Below are 22,208 nucleotides of genomic sequence, written 5' to 3' on the forward strand. Positions count from 1 at the left end.
TCGACTTCAAATATTAAAATTATTGTCCTTCCAATAAAATGAGCTTATTATATAACATATTTTTGCAATAGAAGATCTTATCGATTAACTTAAATAATGAAAACACACGTCAATATATGAACTTGCGACTGCCTTAATTAATTTTACTTGATGGTTTTCTGTTGGCAATTGATCAAATTGATGAATGGCACGACAACTGAAAATGTTACTGCTGACAAAATATGGTAAAATCTTATTAATCAGAAGACGTTTGCTTAATGACGGCCTCGTCTGAAATTTTTGTGATTTGTTTCTCGGATTTCTAACTCTGCTACTCTGCATATTTGGATAGCATCTTAGGTGGGATAAACTAGACCACCTTTGTCCTTGAAAGCAATGAACTCATACATATGATCAGTTCCAGGTTTTTGTAAAGATAGCGCACTGTATATTCTTCGCATTTTATATTTTTTGTATTACTCGTACTCCATATCCGGCGATGTACGTAATTATTTACTCACTATATTCGGATATTCGAGGCAACGTACTGCAAAAATTATAGAAATTACAGACACTACTGATAATAGATACTACAAAACTGAAAAAAAAAGAAGCGTTACTAAACGTTATAAAAAAAAAGTTATAGAATATTTTTATAATATTGCTAAGGTCATAATAATTTTCGTCCGTTTGTTTTCAAAACCGATCAGAATCAAGAACTATGTTGCCTAACGTATACATTACTAAATGTTAAATTTGGCCAAAAAATGTACAAGCGGCCGTACCACGAAACTGAATGCATTATACAAAAGTGCGTTCGTTCGATGTTCATGGCGTATTAACAAAGGATCACAAATATATCGCGCCAAATAAAAGCCGAAATGTATTACAAACATAAGGCATACACTCGGTTGCCACTCTGTTGCATATTTGTTTTCTCGAAATTCATACAAAATCAAAATAATTGTTTTTAAAATAAATTATGCATCTTCCGATTACAAAATCACTTGCCCGTGGAAGGAAACGTCTTTGTTTACTCGTTTACCCACAGTTATGGTGCTTTTACAGTTTATATGTATTTATATTATGCATTTTTCGCGCTTTCGACGGGTGTTTATCTACGATAACGGTCGAGCGCATTCTGAAATGTAGCAGCAGCGGCAACTAAGTGTATTTCATTTATATTGGGCACGCGAAGTACGTACACTTGCGGCGTCTATCTAGATATATGGGCGCGTTCAAATTAGCCTCTGTTAGCCGCGCTGCAGCCGCGCGGCGGTGGCGCTGCTGAAGTGCGACCAAATTTTAAGTGATGTTTTATCTTTCGACTCAGTTACACGATGGATTCTGACGAAGAAACGTTACTTTCACTTATTTTGTTAAAACTGAAGAAAAAAATTTTAAAAAGAATACCAGAACGTATTAATATAATCGACAACATATAATCGACATTGTTGATTGACAACGACAATTATGGACGTTTTCGAGTGGTCTGGGAGTTCTTATTGAGAATGTGACATTAATTTCTAAATCCAAGATAGTTGCCAAGAATTTTCAAAAATTTATTTTTGGTAATCCTTACAGGAATCGTATTTATATCTGAATACATGAAGGTTAACACGACTTTTCTAAATGCAAGATAGCGGGCACGATTTCTCAAAAATGGCAAGTTGGTTATCATTTTTGAGATATTTGTAAATCCAAGATGGCGGACACGATTTTTCAAAAAAATATAATATGTTTATCCTTTTCGAGGTATTTGGGGATGCGTGTCCGCCATCTTCGATTTAGAAATGAGTGCCATATTCGTAATGAGCATCCCCAAATACCTTGAAAACGATACCCAACTTGCCATTATTCGAAAAATCGTGCCCGCCATCTTGGATTTAGAAATGAGTGCCATATACGTAATGAGCTTCCCCAAATGTCTCGAAAAGCATACCCATATTGCATGTTTTTGATAAATCTAGTCCGCAATCTTGGATTTACAAATAAGTGCTATATTCGTAATGAGCACCCTTAAATATGTCGAAAACTATACCCAACTTGCCATTATTTGAGAAATCGTGCCCGCCATCTTGCATTTAGAAATGCGAAAATCGTGTCAGCCATCATGTATTCAGCATCATTATATAAATGCCATTTCCATAGGGATTACCAAAAATAAATTTTTGAAAATTCTTGGCAACCATCTTGGATTTACAAATTAATGTCACATTCTCAATGAGCACTCCCAAACAACTCGAAACGTCTATAATTCTCGTTGTTGATCGACAATGTCGTAGGCACCTTTAGAATCCGTTCGTTACCTTTATTTTGTCAAAATAATCAAAATGAATACTACCATTAAATAGTTACAATTTTCGTAAAATATTTACGAAAAATATTTGTAAATACTTTTCGTCTTGTTTATGGGTTTATAAGGGATTTTTACGTTTGTTTAACACTATTCTTCACACTTGTATTCAGAACCAAAAGAGAGAGAGAACCAACTATATACAGTTAGGGGTGTCAGAGTTCTTGGGGCACACACTTCACGTATAGATATTAAAAATTACTCACAACCTGCTATGTTTTTTCATTTGTAGTTTTAGTTTCAAAATTGTCAATAAATTTTAGACGAATTTCCCATGCCTTTTTTTCCAGTCGATTAGAATAACTGGCGGAACTGATATCCCATATTGCAAGGTGTTGTTCTGCATTATCTATAAATTCTTCAACTCGATTTTCGTCCATTGTAGTTAATTTGAAAAATTAACACGTACACCTCACTAACCGTGATGCAACCAAGAGTGGCTGCAGCGCGACTGTCGCACGGCTAACAGCGGTTGCAGCGCTTCTAGAAATTGTATAAAAAGTGACATACGCGCGGCCGTCGCGCGGCTGCAGCGCTGCTGCTGCGCGGCTAACAGCGGCTAATTTGAACGCGCCCTCTGTCTGTGGTAAAAGGTCTGGTAATTCGTAGGTAATTAAAATAGCAACACTTGCCATTCATGAAACTTTATTTATCACCAAACTTTCGTATCGCGACTATTTATGCTGCCTATAAAATGTAGTAAATTATTTTAAAAACTATTGTTATTTTATGTATAGAATAAGTTAACCAGTGAAATGAAGTGAACTACTATCTTGTGTGCTAATAAATGTTGTGTTTAAATGTAGCCAAGTCGCCTTTTTAACGGGAAAAGAAGTTTTTGTAAAAGTAAGTGTTTTTTGTTTCTTCAAAAAGTTAGAGCTTCGGCTTTACCAAGGAATATTATCACGCCTCGCTCTGGATCTGGAACACAAATTGTTATTCATTATTTTGTACTAAGCTTTTACACATATTATACGACATAAATTAGAGAAATAATGTATTTTTCCTCGTCTATTTTCTGCCTTAGCTTTTCATTAAGTTTGAAATATGAAGTTAGTTTAGAGGATTTTGTGTTTTTGCTTAAATAAATACAAGCTGAGATTAAATTTTCTAGATCACCTTAATACGAGAAGCTGGTCTTACTTTATTAAATCTTATCACAGCTTGATGTGAGGATAAAAAATTTTGCGAGCGCAGAAGAAACGGACCATAAAATATTAAAGAGAATGGAACTATAAAGGCAGGAAAGTGATTAATAAAAATCTTCAAACAACTAAGTTAACGACTTTGTAACTTCTACTGCAAGAAATAAGCACATCTGTAATTAATGAGTCGGCGGCACTGCTAGTTATCAGGGAAATGAACAGTATATGAACTTTTCCATCACAAACAACTCTAACTATTACATTTTTTTATTCAGACGTACCGCGATAAGGATGTTGTAATATTTAATACTTACGGAAGGAGCCAAAGCCAAATAACTATCTCAGACGCAAACACAAGATGCTCTGCGTCTCAAATTCAGCTGTCACGTCATAAGTCTAAGATCCCGTCTACATGGTGAAGCTTCCCTATAAGTAAACTTGAGTAACGCAAGTACATATATTTGAATTCTATGTGTGCGTGTTTGACGGATAGGGGAAAACGGTACCTCGTACAGGTGGCTTGTAAAGGGATCACAAGGTTACTTGTGATGGACGTCGATCATGTAGAAAAGCCTTTAAGGATGCACTTAAAAGGCTAGAACTATTGCTATATGTCACTGGTAGCTCTTTTAATAGCTGTTTTAGAACTTCTCTACATTTATTATTATTTAAAAGTACTAAGGAATCATGAATATCGTAGGGATTAATTAATGAGCGGGAGCTGCAATTTATCAGCGAGGAATCTGCATAGTAGACAAACTTTTTCCCCGACAAACGCATTAAAGGACGCGTCCACATCCGACGCCCGAAGGCGCGATAAGTTGCGCTGACGTTGATTTATGTCTCCGTTTGTTTGCCGCGGTCCCGTGTAATAATGGGTGCAGTAACTCAGCTGGGCTTCTCGGATTAATAGCTTAGACTCATGTGCTTTGCCCATGCAAACAGATAAAACTTCGGGGATTTGAAAAAAAATAATTCTCAACTTTACATTATCCTTTGCAATCCTCTTAAACATATTAGTAGCTGAATTGATACGAGTATATGGATGTATTTAATGTTTTGTGAGATTTGATAAACCACATGGCTCCAAAATCTTGAAGAGTGGTTCCACATGAGTACCTACCATAGACCTGTTCCATGCAGTATAATGATAGCCGACTTCTTGTAGCAGATGCCACACCCAGAAGAAGAAAAAGAAAAAGAAGAAACTTCTCTTGCGTAATGTAAAACAAACTTTACCGTAAAGTTATCAATTATCATAAACGCCTTATTGCAATTCGCACCAAAGTCTTCAAATATGAGACATTAAGAAGTCTATTTACGAGTTTGAATCAATATAACCTATTATTGTGTTGTCCTTGCGAGTAGTTTAATGGTTATGTAGTTTATACCGTGTCTGCACAGACGTCCGGATCCGTATATCCGATTCATCCCGGGACATCCGTTGAGAGCGAGGCTAATGTACGCTACAAATTACTGGGCAGTTATTTGCCTGGTTTTGACAAATGCTATATTGTTGTTTAGAAAATTTACTTTCTACTTTATAAGATTTTTTCTTAAATGCTTCTTTTTATTATACTGGCCATTAAAAATGATAAATTGAGGCTTACAATTTGTACACAATGTAATGGAATTTTGTATGTAACTCAATGCGGCTGCCTCAGAGCAAAACCTAGCAAGGGACAAATTTTTTGAACATTTTGTTTTTAACGGGATACTATTTTCATAGCAAATACTCACCTAATGGCGGTGACAGCCGGATCATAATACTTTAAAAACCTAGTAAGGCCCACCTAGTCTAGTTCGTTACCAGTCAAATATCTTTAAAGTCACTTTAACCAATTCAAAATATAGCTAAAAATATACTTTTAAAGTAGTAAAAGTTCCTTACTAGGTATTTGAACTGGTAATTACTGGATAGTGGAACTTTACTAATATAGACGTCTTATTAATTTAATTAGTCGAACAAAATCAAATTTTAATCCAAATTTTGTAATACAACAACTAAACCAAATACCTAGCAAATGCTTATATTGTATTTTGATTGTGGCTGCTAACGGTAACTTTGCTTACGTATTGTCAACAACACATTAAGCTATATACTTTTATTCGAATATTGCCACCAGTGCAACGGAATAAGGACCCCGATTCAGAACTCTACGATATTTTAACCGAATCATGTGATTGGATATCGTTCTCGATCGTTATCGTTCAGAACACATTCGAGTTAGACGTTCGATTCGGATACGATATCGTTATCCAGCAGCCTTTACGAAGTTAGTCGGTGAAATAGATTATAAGAAAAATGAAAATCCTTTTATATAATTTTTTAAGATTTTAATGGCCTAAAATGGAACGCATTAAGTCTTGCATTAAAATAAATTAATACAATGGAACAAAATCCATACTTTATTTAAAATAATAAGAGATTTCCATTTACGATCTTGCTTTGTAAACAATAGGACGTTCGGTAACTTAATTCGATAAGTGTGTTCTGAATAACGTTTGTAGCCTTTGCCGGTCGAGAAGCTCGAGTCGTACGGGTGTGACGTCATTTCGGACCGGTATCGAATACAACAGTTTGGCGTTCGAATCGGGTGTTGTGAATAAAAATGAAAATAAATCGTACGATATCAAATTGAATCGGTCGACAACTTAGTTATCGTAAGGTTCTGAATCGACCCCTGATCCGTTTAATGTGAAACTCGACGTGCTGCCGTCTGTATATAAATATTTAAAGTCAGTAAGGGTATAAAAATGTAATACATAAATAGTGATAATTTTTGTGACACTTATGTATACCGTACACCTATATACCGTATCCTGGGCGTGTTTTCGGTGCGCGAGAATTCTTCTATGCTCGCACACTGGTCGCGATTGCACGCAGTCATGTGATACTAACATTAGTCATAAGATCACCTGTATACTAACCATGTATGTACAAAAAAAAGTCTGAAGTATATTATTATTATATTCGTTGATAGGTACCTCATCTAATACTATTACTTTTTTACATTAAAGTTTAAGGGCGACCTTGATTTGTGTTTTTGAGTTATCCTGTAAAATTTCGTCTAAAGCACTTACTAGGTTTTGTTATGAGGTAGCCGCGTGCAATGCTCTCAGATAAGATCGCAATAATCAATCAGCTCCAAAGGACCAACGATTTCACCACATAATAGTCATTAGCGTTGGGTTGTTTTGCATGTATAACCCGGCAAATACTGGGTGGTGTCCATTTAGGTTCACAATGTTTAGTATTAAGATTTACTTTATATTAGTCATAAATAAAGTGATGAAATGAATTATTTGATCTTATTGAATGTTATGAGGTTTTACTGCTATGATATTATTTTTTTTTGTGAAATTACTACACTATTTTGTTATAATCATTAACAATACAAAGGTTGAACATAAAGAAAAAATTCCTTCCAACTTGCGTCTACGGTCCGAGTGTGGCACTAAGATTTAAACCCGGGCGTACGATTCTTTTCAAAATAAAATGTAGAATTGTTTATTCTGTATCGAAAAACGACATGGTGACATTCGCCCATAAATTTCACTGACATGATTTTAAGTAGGACAATACATGTCGCGTGTTCATTGGGGATGAGTGTACAGCCCGTGAGTGCAGTGTTGACATCAACTTCATAGCGTGTCGACACACGTGTCTTTTAGGGTTGTCACTAATCTGCAATATTTTGGACGGAAAGCTTTATTGAGGATATTGATTCATATAAAATTTTGAGATTTACGTGAGCAAAACGTGGACGAGTTGAGCAAAACTACAATTAATTAAGGAACTTCTGATATGTTCGGCGTTGTTTGTATGAATATTATGTATGGAAAGAAAACAAAAAAAAACGGAAGAAAAAATATGGAAGTACCATAAGCCTCACTGTGGCCAAAACTCACACATTAATAATTTGAAACACTATGAAATCTTTATAATAATAGTATCTAGTTTAAAAAAAGTAACAAATTCTGGACTATTAACATAATTTAAACCTTACCCTGTTGGCATATCGTTGAAAGTTCACCTATTATTGCAAATTAGGTGTTTTTCTTTTATACTGCAATTTCAATCAACGTACTGCCATCTAGCGGTCAATAGCTGAACGGCGGCGAATTCGAGACGTTTACTTAGTTCTCTAGAAAAGAAGCGACCATATTGCAGCGGCATAAGGTTTACTTTCATTTCTTGTAACAAAAAATGTATTCCGATAAAACAGAAAATTGAAAATTTATTAAAATAAAACAAAATAAGGTGTTTTAGGTAGTAACACGGAGTGGCTTTCGTCGTTCGTTCATAGTACAACTTCGCAATTGGGAAGCAGGTAGCCGGTGTGGTTGCCAGGTTCATTATTATTATTAAAAATACTCGCATGACCAACATTATGTGTCTATTCGCAACATTGACGATTCAAAAGGTTATCTACATTATATTTTTAAGGACTTTTTAAGTTCAAAATCTATTCGTTTTGATGAAAGTTTAAAACAAATGCTAGGTTTCAAGAGTCATTGTTGTTTCAGCGGCCTTCAACGTAATTCAACCACTGGCGTGTTTATAGAAGAAATATATTAATTTTTTATACACAAAAAACCATTTACTACTGGTGGCGCGGTCGCATTAGGGTGTCGGTAAAATACGGCGGACATTTAAAATGCTTCACCCAATTATTTGTCAAATAAATACAAATTATTGTTGCTGGCAATATTATTTATATTGACAATGCTTATACGACAGATAAGCTGACGAACATGTTAATTACACCTTTGTATATTGTTTAAATTGCAGCTGCGGTATTTCGGATGTAAAATGGATGTTTCTCCATTGACAGATCCTTGGTTCAAATATCCGTGGCGGCAGTACCTATGTTATGTAAGATGTAAGTGCTAAGTTATGCACATTTGTAAATGTTTGCTAATGGTGAACTTTGCGATAAAATCTGCACTTCGGAGATGGTCTACAAGCTCAATGCTCAGGTTGATTAACCCAAAGAACCGAAAAGGGTTAATCAACCTGAGCATTGGGCTGAGCACTGCCTCCATGGCCGAATGGTTACCATATCGGACTGCCACGCAGAGGTCCCAGGCTGGATTCCCGGGCCGGGAGAAATATTTGTATGGCCTACGTTTATTTCTCTCGTGAGATTGGGTGTAATTTGTGGTTGTCTGTGTGTATCCATGGCACCCGCGACACAGGGTTTCCCTAGAGCGGCGCTATGTTGAGCGTGTGCATTATTTATTAAAAAAAGGGTTCCTTTTTGGGACACTTTTTATACCTACGACTTCAATTTTTAAAGTATCACCACCCCCTTCTCACATTACTCTCTTTTTACAAACATGTAATTTTCTAAATATGAAAACTAGATATATTTGAAAACTTAATAGCCTGGAAACACCTTGAGAGTTTGGTCTACCCTGGAATATCTGACCCAAAAACTTAACTGGACTGACCTGGAGTGACAATGTTAAATCTTAACGATACCCGCTATGTTTTTCCTTAACTCTAATCAGGGGCCGCTTCCGATTCGCAGCGAGTAAATGCTGGATTGACCTGCCGCTTCTGGTAAAAAATGCCAAAAGGCTATATATAAAGGCTATGTATTAAAAAAACTGTAAACAATGGCTCCTGTCTGTGCAGAAATCGAGTAGCAATTGGTCCATGGTCAAATCACCTAGCAACGTTAAATAAATACAATTTTTATATCTTTTTACATAATATAGTGCAACACAGACAGCCTTTGTATAATTACTTGCTGTAATCTAAGAACTCGATAATTACTTCTTGTTTAGTATACCTATACTCCGCTTGCCGGTTTGAAGCAGCAAACGAAAGCTACTTATAGGTGAAGACTGAAAATCGGCAATGCTGAGTATCCATCCTTTTTGTCCACATTACTGTTTTTTTTGTTTTAATTATTCGCTTATATTATGTCCAACCATTTATTATATCTTATATTATGTTAAACCAGTCAGTTATCATAATTAGTTTTAAAGCAAACCTATGTAGGTAATACTTTCAACTGCCTCTGTGGCCGAACGGTTACCACACCGGACTGCCACGCAGAGGTCCCAGGTTCGATTCCAGGGCCGAGAGAAATATTTGTATGACCTACATTTATTTCTCTCGTGAGTTTGTGTGTAATTTGTGGTTGTCTGTGTCCATGTGTGTGTCCATGACACCCGCGACACAGGGTTTCCCTAGTGCGGGGCTACGTTGAGTGTGTGCGTTATTATTATTATTTATTAAATCTTGTAAAAGGACATAAATTGCCTTTTTAAAAACTTCCTTCTGGCGGCTAGTTCCGTAATTTGTGGATAAATAAATATCTTTTTATTTATTCGTTTAAATTCAACTCCATGCCGCTCACAACAAAGCGGTGTAATATCCGAATTCCAAGAATGACGGAACTTTTTGGACGGAAATCGTTTGTGTTATCCTTTAAGTAATTTTCTTCGTCAAAAAACAAACAATATTTTTCCAGAATGTATTACATTTGTAATACACGTGTCGTCGTTGGTGCCTCCAAGTAACTGTCCTCATTGATCTTCCTGTTTCAAACGCCTTGAGGGAATCCGAATAAAGTGAAAATAGCTCGTAGGTACATAATATCACAAAAAAAATTCAGGACATTCAGCAATGAAGAACACGAGTAATTAGTTATTTTTAAGTAATTTTGGGTTCCGTAGCTCAGTTGGGAGAGCGATTTGGCGAAAAAGTCGCTGGTTCATGTCCAGCCGGACAGAAGGAATTATTTTTTGTGTTGGTTCGATCTTTGTAAAAATTGTAATGGAAGATTTTCCACAAAAAATATATGAATGGCATGGTAAAAATAAATATTGTAACTTTGTAATTGTATTGTAAATAAAATAATTGTATTTCATTAATTGCACTGTTTTTTTTTAATGTAAAGTAGTACGAGTAGACGTGCCAATTGATGAGAGATAGTCATCGTACAAGGTTATTTGCAATATCAGAGGAGCTGCTCATGCGTCGCCAGATTTGAAACCCCATGTCCATAGCGCGTAGGAAATACTTCAGGAACGAACTTCCAAGATATGGAATCCACCATCAGGCGCACGACTTGTTCGTAACGTCACTTATGTCACTCTGAGATGCGATGGTGGAATCATGTAGGTACCTCTGGGCACTCCTTTTTGTTAGCCAATTAAGAACCATGTTTACTCGCTTTTTCGAAGAACGCCATGTCATAACTTCAGGAGGGAAACCACTCTACATCTTGCAGGTTGGAGGAAGGAACGAACGTGATGCCTGCGTGGTCTTACATTGCCAGGCATTATGAATGTGGGGATTCTAATTCTTTATCAGGACGTGCGATAGTGGAAACGCGACACTGAGTTCAAGTTCCCCTGAGCATCCTGAACATCCCCGTTGCCAGCCTTTTGAGAGCCTTGTTAACTCGCTTTTTCGAAGACTCCCACGTCATAGTTTAGTTTTAGTTAGTGCACAAGAATTACTCGAGGAGACCTATTGTACATCACAGTTATTTTATTTCTATAATAAATAGTTAATCGCTCTATCGCCAGCGACGTACACGCGACTTCATAAATAACTCTTGTACGAATGAATTTCTTGAAAAGGTCGACGAAATTATAACTCCACATTAGAGGTGATTTATAATTACCTTTCAGTGCAACGACATTTCATAGTATTAGTCACAGCGTATTTTTTTTTTATTATTTATATTGCAATACAATTAGTATGTAGTTATACGAATATATAAAGAAGACCTTTCAAAATCATTAGCGAATTTCACGTTTATAGTGAATGCGGGACATATAGTTATGGAGTGTTAAAGGAAAGAGGTCCTAAGATTTAAATAATAACATTTTTGTTGTTAACAGTATACAGAATAGAATAAGCTTTTTTGCTAGACAGCGTTCTCTTCCAGGCAACCTTACAAATTATTATGGAGTTACATGTAAAGGGCAGTTAATGTGCACAAAGCAGTTAAACGATGTTATAAATTGGTCCGAATATACTCTTAAGCAAACTTCATAAAACATACTGTATAACATAGATACACATTGGCATAGCATATATTATATTGGCATCTCCGAGTAGTAAGAGAGGCAAAGATGATATATATGTAGTGGATTACTGACTTTAGAATAGACAAATTTAATTATTAAAGCTTTTTAATCTTTTTGTTGTGTATGTCATTATGAGGGTGACCAAAACCCCTCTTTAAACAATAAAGATTTAAAAAAAGTAAGTATTTTGTATTAAAATATCGGAACACATCGATATGTAAAAAAGACGAAATAGAAACCTTATTAAATTCGTAATTTATTAAATTATATTTCCGTCTTTCTAAACACATACAAAACAATATTGTTAGTCATATCTCGATAACAAAATTTAATTTAAAGACGAACACATTATAAAAATACGTCCAACAGTCCATTACTAAATAACAGTTACTTTCAGCGACAAGGGCTACTCTAGCGTTAAGGTGGTCCAGTCACGCGACCGCCGAAACTCTTTGTACATATTATTTACTTGTTTTATTATTTACAGGCTGTGGACATGTTTTCTTGAAAATTGCCAGTGATAAGTTTTGAACGCGCCTGCACCTGAGCGGGTTCCTTTAAAAGGCAGCATCAGGTGTCGATGCAAAAAGTCATATACTAACTGGTTGGCAACGTTATTGCTTCATTTTTAGAACGAGTGCTACTCGTCTTTGTAATGGGTTAACGAACTACCTAATCTTACAAATGCGAATCTTGTGTGTAAAGCATGAATTATTTTCGTGGATAGAATATATAGCCGTATATAATATATGTAGCCTATGTCATAAATTAGATATAATAGTTAAGTACGAACAATAGTGCCTTTGTTAATAGACCATGTCTAAAAATGTTATGTGATCGAAGCTTTATTTATTGAGATCAAAATGAAAATGAAATAAATACAAAAAACGAAATCTTTTGTGTTTTCCGATTTTCAACACCAAGGATACAGTCTAAATAGACTCATCAAAAATATCTAGGGATCAAGCAGGTTTTTGCTAATTATTGATAATCAGGTTTTTAATGAATTTTTTAACACCAATGGATTTTTTGGTCTATTTCATGTTCAAATTCAAATTATAAAACTGCCCTGAAAAAAAAAATCGGTGTGAAAAAAAAATAATTCAAAAACCTGATTTTCAGTAATTGGCAAAAACATGTTTGATCCCTAGACATTTTTTTTACACATTATGTGGAATAATAGTTTTGCGCATAATAAAAACGCGATTAGCAATTTATTGCATAAAATAATTTTCCGTAACAAAATAATGAATAATAATTCGAATTTAGAATAATGCGTAAAATGAATTGACCGCACGATAAAGTCTTACTTACGTCACCAATTTCTAAGCTATAGTTCCAAGAGGAGCTTACAGATTTGTAACCTTTACGCTCCTAAAAATGCAATGTCGAATTGTCCATATTAATAAAAAAGCAAGGCAAAAAGTGTTGTCCGCAAAAGGCTTACACAACAATATTTGCGAAATAGTGAATAATTTATCAATTGCCACCCTCGTCCAGCGCGGGATATGACCGACATCACAGGTGATTCCAGTATCAGTTGAACAATTTACACAATAAAATAAGTTTGTTTTAGTTCAGTGGAAATTGTCTACAATATAATAACAGTACCGGAAAATAAACTTTGTATAATATTACGGTATAATAATACACCATAAGTTAAAGTATAATACACCATATGTTAATCATTTTTTATGATGCAAAAATCAAATATTTACTTTAATAATACAGATGATGGGATTATTGAACATTTTTAATTGATCTATGGATAAACCGAAATTTTAATCGATCTTTACATTATCAAATTTACCTTGTCATTTTTATGTGTTGTTATTCTTAGTTTCTTTTATTGTTTGCTAATTATACTTATGTTTTTCGCATATTCAATCGATTAACATTTATATACGACGCATTTCTTCTCATAACTGTATGCTTTGAAAAGCGTAAAGCGTTTTATTAAAAAATAATTATGCGAACTCTTAATATACATCTTTTCCGTGTAATTTTTGTACCTTATTTGTTCGCTTTAAGACTCAGTTCTAATTTCACTCGAAAAATTGTTGCTTTATTTATTTATGGTCTTCATGACGACAGCATCGTGACTTATAATTAATTACTTTAATGCAAAAGTGGCAGTCCGAAATTCACAAGGAACTTTTATTTCATTAATTTGTTTTGTAATTCAATATTAAATGAATGAGCAAAGGAGCTATCGGAAATTCGTTAAGGAATTATTTTCGGTAACTGATCCTTGAAATTAAAAGGAAGCAACTTCTTTTTGTGCGAAGCGTTTGTTTGTTCATTTCCTGCAGACACTATTACATAAATCCGCTCAATATAATATTGCGCATTGTGTACGGGATAGATTTCTAAGAAGAGGTTACATTTTGTTACTTCTAAGAACTATATTTTGTTACTACTAAGAGCGATAAACGCTCGTGTAAACAACTAATTGCTACTTACTTACCGAAAAGGTGTGTAACTAGTTTGTAAATAGATACGTGGAGTCAAGTAGTAAAGATATCAGATGATTATATAGTTTCTTTACCTCACTTAAACTTTATGTAATATACGCATATAGAGTGGATAATATCTCCCTCTGGAATGCCGGAATAATTACAAATAAAAAACAAGAAATGAAAAAATTACAAAACTGTTCTTCTAAACATTGTAAATTGTAAGTAAATGTAAATAAACTATTATTACATGAATTCGTTCCTTGAAGATTAAATCGTTCGAAAGAAACCCTTTCACAACGATGCGATGAAGAAGAAATTTCAACAAGAAATTAAACAATAGAGGACGCTTTCGTAATGTAAAGATGCAAAGAAAATTTAAACGGTTGAATAATAAGTTTAAAGTAACGTTTAAAGTGACACTGGTTGAAAGTTAGTAAACAAAAACATTCAGGAGGAGCGAAAAAGTTGGCGGACTGACAGTGATGGATGCGGCCGGCAAACGACCGAAGCCGGCCACTTTGTAAGGTAAACTCCACTCCCAATTTTATGTCAGAACTAGTAATTAAAGATAAAACTAGCTTACTAGCTACGTTTCAACTGGGTTTTCTAACAATTTCATTTGAAAAATAGTCTCCTTACTGATCGATTCGCGTTAACGTTAGGATTTTATTATATGAAACAAAGATTTTTTTAAATGTGATTCCATTCCAGATGTATTTGTTAGGAATAGCTGAAATTTCTTTTGCAATTGTTATATCTTGTTTTTAACAGGCTTTAAAAGGAGGAGGTTTCCAACTCGAATGTATTTTATACTCAGGGATCAAGCACGTGCCAATGATTGAAAAATGAGGTCCTTTAATTATTTTTTTTACACAAATGTTGTTTTTATTGGTCAATTTCATAATTTAATAAATAAATAATTATTTTAATAAATTTATATAGATATTTTTAATAAAAAAACCTTGATCCCAGACTATTTTAATGTGTGTATTTTTTCGCGAGTATGTTACGCCGACATTATTCCAATATTTGTGAGCCGATTTCAATGATTCTTTTTTGTTGGAAATTGGGTACCTCAGTAGTGAGTGGTACCTTTCGAATTTGAAGAAAATATTCCACCTTTTAGGGTGATAAATTAGGGGTTCAATCCGGTTTATTGGATTCCACCTACTTTCCGTTAGCCGATTTCAACAAAACTTGGCGAATAGGTGTAATTCCACAAACTTTTGAGGTAAGTTTTTTTTTAAAGTTGTACGCTGTTTTGCTATTATGTGACTAAACATGTTTGGATATTATTTCACGATCTTTTTTTACAATTCGAACCTAATTCGCGTCCATTTTATAAGTCCATAATCCTGTTTTCTCGTCTTTAATCACAAAGGATTTAATAAACAAATCTGCATCAGGCTTATTAGCGTTCGGAACGAAATGTTAATAACCCCTGAATAAGCTGACATGTGAAATGGCTAATCTCTTATCTAAATACAGTGTCGTGTCGACCCCTTCCTTTGTGCGTGATCGCCTGGGAAGGATTAAAGCTTATTCAAAGCAACAACACTGAAATCCATAAAGTAAAAAGTCGCTTTTGAAAAAAAGAAAAGAAAAAGTGTTTTCCAGTTTCCAGTTATGACGGAAATATCGTATTTCGGGAAAAATTTTCGTTAATGCAAATTAAATTCGTAAACTAGTAGTCAAAGTACGCAAGCTATTTAGCGTACATATGTACAGTCAACAGCATACGCGGCTTTACACTTTAAGTGTTCTTATCATAAATGGCACAAAGTTGAATTTAAATCCTAGAGGTAAAACTGAGCGAGCTGTTGTATAAAGTTACAACACCAAATATTCTCTTCAGAAATTATTCATTTTGAGAACACCAGTAACATGGCATTGGTTTGCACATTTCCCGAGTGGAGCGCATAATTTTAACATAACGAACCGTGTGATTAGATAATTTCGGTCGGCTTTTCTTTCCCGGTTTGTAACAATGGCCATGCATATTAAAAATGTTTTTTCCATCGTTTCACTTTTTAAAATCGGTAATAACAATCAATAGGTTTAACATCAATGGGTGGTAATCCATTTTAATTTCGTATATGTTTTGTCGACTCAAAGCCAGTAACAAATTTCAAGTAAAGGTTTAAATGTATTGATATATTGATTTTGTAAATTATTATTAGTGTAAATATATATAAATTGAATTTGAGAGCAATGTTGGTTAGCACCGATAGCTGTGTCGAAATGAACTTGTATAATTGTAACTTTTTTTTCATTGAAATAAAAAAGTTAGCTTGTCGGCTTTTATCGATTTCAATGGGAACCCCTCATCAAATTCCGACTTCTTGGTGACTATGGGGCTGTTACGGACTCCTTTGTAGATTTTATACTTTTTTTCTCTGTTTGCAATGGTGACGGTGGTTTGTTGATTAGGTACATGCATTTTGTTAAATTAAAAATCGAATTTTAATTGCGGAAAATATTTTTTATTTGTGCCAAAACATCGTAGGTATCAGGAACCATCTCGAGAATACTCTAGAGATGACCCTTCCAAATTAAAAAAGACTTTTCAAAATCGATTCATAATTGGTTGAGAAATTGGAGAGTGTACTAGTATACATTCCTATAAAATTTGCGGATTTTCCTCGATTTCCAATGAGATCCTCTCATCATATTCTGACTTGGTGACAATGAGACCACTGCGAAAGTGCAACCTTTGAAACAAAAAAAGAATTTCAAACTCGACTCACTATTGACGGAGAAATCGGAAAACATACATACAGCCCAATGTATAACCTCCTCCATATTTTTGAAGTCAATTAATGAATTGGTTTTGGTCTGAGTGTTCTGCGTAATGCTCCGGAGTTAATTTCGTTATTCTGGTGCTCATAGTACATTAGTGGTTTAATAATACTTCCGTCATAACTCCATAGAAAACTATCTGACATAATACAACCAGACTGGAACCAGCACATAAACCTTATTCCACGGTACGGAGATCTCTATTTCCATAAATAGCGGATAATCTAAAATCTACCAGTAAACCCAATACCCTTGGGCTTCAAAAACTGTTCACATTTCCACATTCACGTGGGAATTCCGTCCTTTTCTTAATCTGCGGACCCGAGATCTGACAGCCATGTTATCTGAATAATCACAGAGAGGGATCCGGGAAAACAATTGAGAAACTCGCTGCACGCTGAAATAGTCTGTTTACGAAGCTTACTTTGACGATTGATTTTTCGGCTCCTGTTTTCAGTTCGTTCTAACCTTTGTAGGTAAGAGAAAACGAGAATTATGTGGCATTAACCGATTTGTATCATTCTATTCAAATTTATTTAAGAAATAAGTATCAACTACTTTGCTTAGGGCATTTTGTGTGATTGATTAATTATTCAACAAAAAAGAGTTTGTCATTTATTCATTGTAAACGAGTTAAAAAAAACCTAATATATTTTTTATGTGTAATAAAACGTTGCCTCTTTCGGCATTTCCTCTGCCTGGACGTAATGACATATGTTAACTATTTTTCAACTTTTGCTTATTATCCTACATCTGTTTTTAGTGTCTTTTGTATGAATAAATAAAATGAAATAGTCTCAATCCACAATTTCTGACCTTTTTATTAAAGTTATATATGTACATACAGTTGTACAGAAATAAGCTTATTTATGACGATCAATAAAAGAAACCAAACAATCGTAATCTTTACTTTTCTATACAAAGTCACGGTAGTAAGCGATTTGTGCCATTCAATTGCTAATTATCCCTAAAGTTGTTATGTATGACTCCAATAAGAATTGGGAATTCAATATGGGAATTCAATATAATGCTTATTAAAATATTAGAGAATTATAGTCCCATAGACAGCCGGGTGAATAAGTTTAATAATATAAAATGTAATCGTTAATGTCTTTGTAATATTGATGTTTACCTGACCAGTCATTAAGATATAGACAAGCTGGACCGTACTCAAGGTTTGATTCCGTATGTTTTGTTACAAGTTCTACGAACACGAAAATATAGTTGGTGGACCAATTTGTGATTACCTTCCACCTCCCACAGCACTCCATTCAGCGCTACATTCGGATTATACAATTTGAACGAAAGAAGGAAGTAAGCAGGTAAGTTTTACTCTTAATTACACTTTCCGTTTGCAATACTTCGTCTATTGTGCTTCTGGCATAGAATGACTAAAAAATAATAAGCAATGTAAATAGAGCAGCAATTTTCACGTTAAGTATAATAGGCAACAATGGTAATGCAGAATCACCGGACATACAGATTACCACGTTAGATTGCTTTTGAATGTTTTTCACAAAACATAGTACTACAGCAGTTGCCAGATAGTTCCCCTATCAACAAAATCTATTACAGCAGTCCATCCCCGTGATTTATTCACTGTATCTGCTTTATTACGGGTTTTTCGCTTATAGTTTTTGTGCCAACATCGCAAGTTGAGTTCGTTGCTCTCGTTTCGTAAATATTGCATTATGGATGAGCTGAGCGTTGCTAATCTTTTATCATTAGAATAGGAACATTTCGTCCGGCGTCAATTTTAGCATTTTGTTGCTTTTCTTTGTGTGGAACTTTAGGGGAGCGAGACTTATTCTTTCACGTTACATAAAACGTGAAATTAAAAAAGAATTCACGTGTTGATTTGACGGAGAACATGATAGTCTCGTGTCAGCCATGGTCGTTGCTCGACTGAAATATTCATGATGATTACATCCATAAATTTGCCGGTTACCTGCGCGTAAATGGTTGATTTACATCACCAGAGCAGAGGTAATGTGTCGCGTATTTTGCGTCCCTAATAACATAACACATTTACGTCATACATTGCTTTTTTATGATGCATGGGAAATTGCGACGGATAGAGACTTTTTTGTGATGCCCACGTAAAGAATAGATGAAAACTTTAGAACACCATTGTCTATTAGGTTTTTTTTGGCACAGGAAACAAGATAATAGAATTAGGTTGAATAGAACGCACGTTACATTTTACTCATTAAAGCTCAATAGGAGACGAACACAAATAAAAAGTTAATAATGATGCTCAAGAATCCATTTTATTAAAGTCAGCATAAACAAAATAGGTCCGTAGATTCCTCAAAAGACTACTTGAACAATCTAAGAGTGATTAAAAAGATAAAGAAAGACTAACTGCTTAGCAGGCTCCTTACTTGAAGGATTTAAACTTTTGATAACAAATTTCCGATAAAAGTTTGCAAATAGGAGGAATAATTCATTAAATGTTTCTACTATCGGTTGGACTGAATGAAATCGTTATTATTTATTTATCAACTAGAAGATATACACAGCTAATAGGAATCGTTTGTGAAAAACTTTAGCACGTTTTCAATTCTGGAACGAGTTTTCGGAACGTTTTAACGCCTAGATGTGTAGTTGCATATCACTTCTGAGATCATTGAACTGTATCTTTACATTACACCGAGTCACGAATGTTGACAAACATGCAGGAGGAAAATATAACCATGATGATACCACTCATTGCTACAGTTCTATTCCGAGTTAACAACCCCTTACCTTATGAATAGGAGTTCCCCAAAAGTCATTGAGGAAGATGTTTGAAATAGGCGTTTGAGGCTTCAAGTCTCTGTTTTCCTTTATGGCACTTATATCATCAAAGACGAAACCGCAATAAAGACAGTTGTGGTAGACTAAGATGCAGGCTAGGACGAGAATGGCCCCAAGACCCCGGCGAGGGCCTTCTGGCATGCCTTCTGGAGTCTGGTTGGGACCAGTAAGGCGTCTCCTACTGCGGCCGGTCCTAGTAGTCCGTACCGCTGATACCACTCCTCCAAATCTACACACGCCACTCACGCGGTCCATCGTGATCACATCAACATCCTATTAAACTTATCCCTAACAACACATCACATTCTAGATCAATATTATATTCCAAATAAATATCATTGTCATTGACAAATAAGCGGGCCCAAGTCACCTGAAATGTTTAGCGAAAATACGATACGAACGGAACCGGGTCTATAAATTTTGCTACTCAAAAATCGGAGAGCAAAAATGGCTAAATACTCAAAATCACACTACCGATCACTAAAAACTTAATGTTACTGTGAATGTTTACGTTACGAAGATGCACATGTCACATTTTTTAATCGAAATTATTGGATTTGACATTTATGTTGCAATTTCGTCAAAACGTGCGAGGACACACTCGCTCGCAAGGCCGGTTCACCGACGACTGCCGAAGTTCGACGAGCGAATGCCGCGGCAAGTCACGTGACCAGTCGTTTTACTGCGGGTCGTTTTCGAATGGCGCATGCGTGTGTGTAGGGGTTGCTGGCGGCAAAACTGTTTATGTACCAAATGGACTAGTTGGACAAAACTGAAAAAAAAAAAATATATACTATGAAGTCGGTTAAAAAGAGTGGGTACGTCAGTTGAGTTATTAAATGGGTAATATATTTGTTACACTGCATGTTTAAAGCAGGTTTATAGTGTTTATTTATTTAAATGTCATTTTACAAACTACTTACAAAACGCATTGCATAAAATGCGAATCCAACAGAATGTTAAATATATAAAACAACTTAAACGACAATTTAATATTAGCTCTCTACCGCCCCCACCTGTTACCTATTTATTAGCTAGACCTTGAAAGTGAGGTACTCGTTCAAAAATTTAAACAACAGAGGGCCGACTAATAAATCAGCGATGATTTGAGTGCAGGGGCATATTATCGCAATTTGATTATCCTACGGCTGCCGTTGTATGGGCGCATGCTCGTGAGACGCGCGGGGTTCGGCCCGGTGAAGGGGCCGCGGGCGGGGTACGAATGTTGATGACGACATTTGGTCGGGTTCACGGAACGAGCGAGACGGGAGTGAGCGCGAACCGGGATTGAGATTCGCCTGTTTCCATTATCCTCCTACTCGCAGCAGCGAGTGCTGCGACTTTTGTTTCGCGAAATATCCGATTGACATCGACAACTTGTACATTGCGCGCTTTTCGCTTAATACACCCTCTAAGTTGCGATGTTTTGGCAGAATTCATTCCTCTCGCACCACCGGCGTCGAATGATAAACTCCGATAAAAGGTTTTCGATGTCGCGAGATCTCCCTTTATGCGGCAAAGTTATTAGTTGCGTGACTTTCCTGAGATTTTTTTGAGTTGAAAACGATGTAACGAGAGATAACAATAAATTGGGATGTTACAGTCGAATGAACAAGGTGTTCAGAAAATATAGCAGAGATAGGTATTTTTATTCCCTAATATGCTTATTTCCTATGATATGAAGATTGGCTGGAAATTACTTTTAGAATTTGTATTTGATTCGGGAATAAAATAGTTTTTAAACCGTGTTATATACCCAATTTAGAAAAGGTAAGCCGATTTAGATTGAAATATCTCGTAGTAATAATCTCGTAGATCACACAAAGAAGGTTAATATAGGTTTTGGTTTTGACGGCTACATGGCGAATATTTAGGGTCTATTTGTTTAGGCAATGGTGTAGTTTTAGGAAAATTTGAAATAACCTAGGGCTTATCGTTCACCTGACATATGTTCTGCATAATGACGGGGGTATTAACATCTTAGGCTTATTATTCGAGTATTTTTCTGTTTTATTCTATACAATATTTTAATTTTTTTACTGTTTATTGTCTTCTTGTGAACTTATTACTAAGACAAATTTTATCATGCTGTGTACACTGTTTTTGGAATGTGTTCTAGTTTATTATTGTATCAAACTATATCGGTTACCATGGTGTTGATTACATTCTGTTTGTGTACCTTTAAAAAAAACATAAGGACTCATTGAACTAATCCTAAGGATGACCAAAAAAGAGCTAGTAATTTAAAATAGATATAATACCATTTTAAACTATAACCAATTATCTTGCCATTATGGAGATTGGCACGACATGACATTTTTTTATAATATCAAGTGACCGGGGTTACCTATCAGTAGTCCGAAGTGACATTTTCCAGAAATAACGTTTGCTGGAATTTTCATAACCTCGAAAGTAATTTTGAGAGGAAAATATGTTTTCTTTTGAACCTAACTTAACCTAACCTTTTTTTTTTGTTAATCCGGGGGAATCTGCTTACAGATACCCCGGCCCCGCGGGGGCAGAGCCGGGGTTATGTGGGACTGGGCTGAACCCTGAAGGGGAGCAGCCCGACCGCACTAAACCCCCGGAGTGTTCCTCCTCTCCGCTGTAGGT

The 22,208-nt window shown here is 35.3% G+C and overlaps 1 protein-coding gene across 1 annotated transcript in view; it reads right to left on the reverse strand.

Annotated features, from left to right (window-relative positions):
• The window catches only part of LOC113235114 (transmembrane and TPR repeat-containing protein CG4050), a 286,720-nt gene extending 266,425 nt beyond the window's left edge, over positions 1 to 20,295 (reverse strand). Inside the window, exon 1 of the mRNA XM_026470689.1 lies at positions 19,545 to 20,295. Within this exon, the coding sequence (XP_026326474.1) occupies positions 19,545 to 19,850 (306 nt within the window). The 5' untranslated portion in view covers positions 19,851 to 20,295. The remainder of the gene's footprint in view (positions 1 to 19,544) is intronic.
• Positions 20,296 to 22,208: the final 1,913 nt, after the last annotated feature.

Source organism: Hyposmocoma kahamanoa, unplaced genomic scaffold (genome assembly GCF_003589595.1).
Source record: "Hyposmocoma kahamanoa isolate Upper Pololo Valley unplaced genomic scaffold, ASM358959v1 87, whole genome shotgun sequence".
NCBI classification, from domain to species: domain Eukaryota; kingdom Metazoa; phylum Arthropoda; class Insecta; order Lepidoptera; family Cosmopterigidae; genus Hyposmocoma; species Hyposmocoma kahamanoa.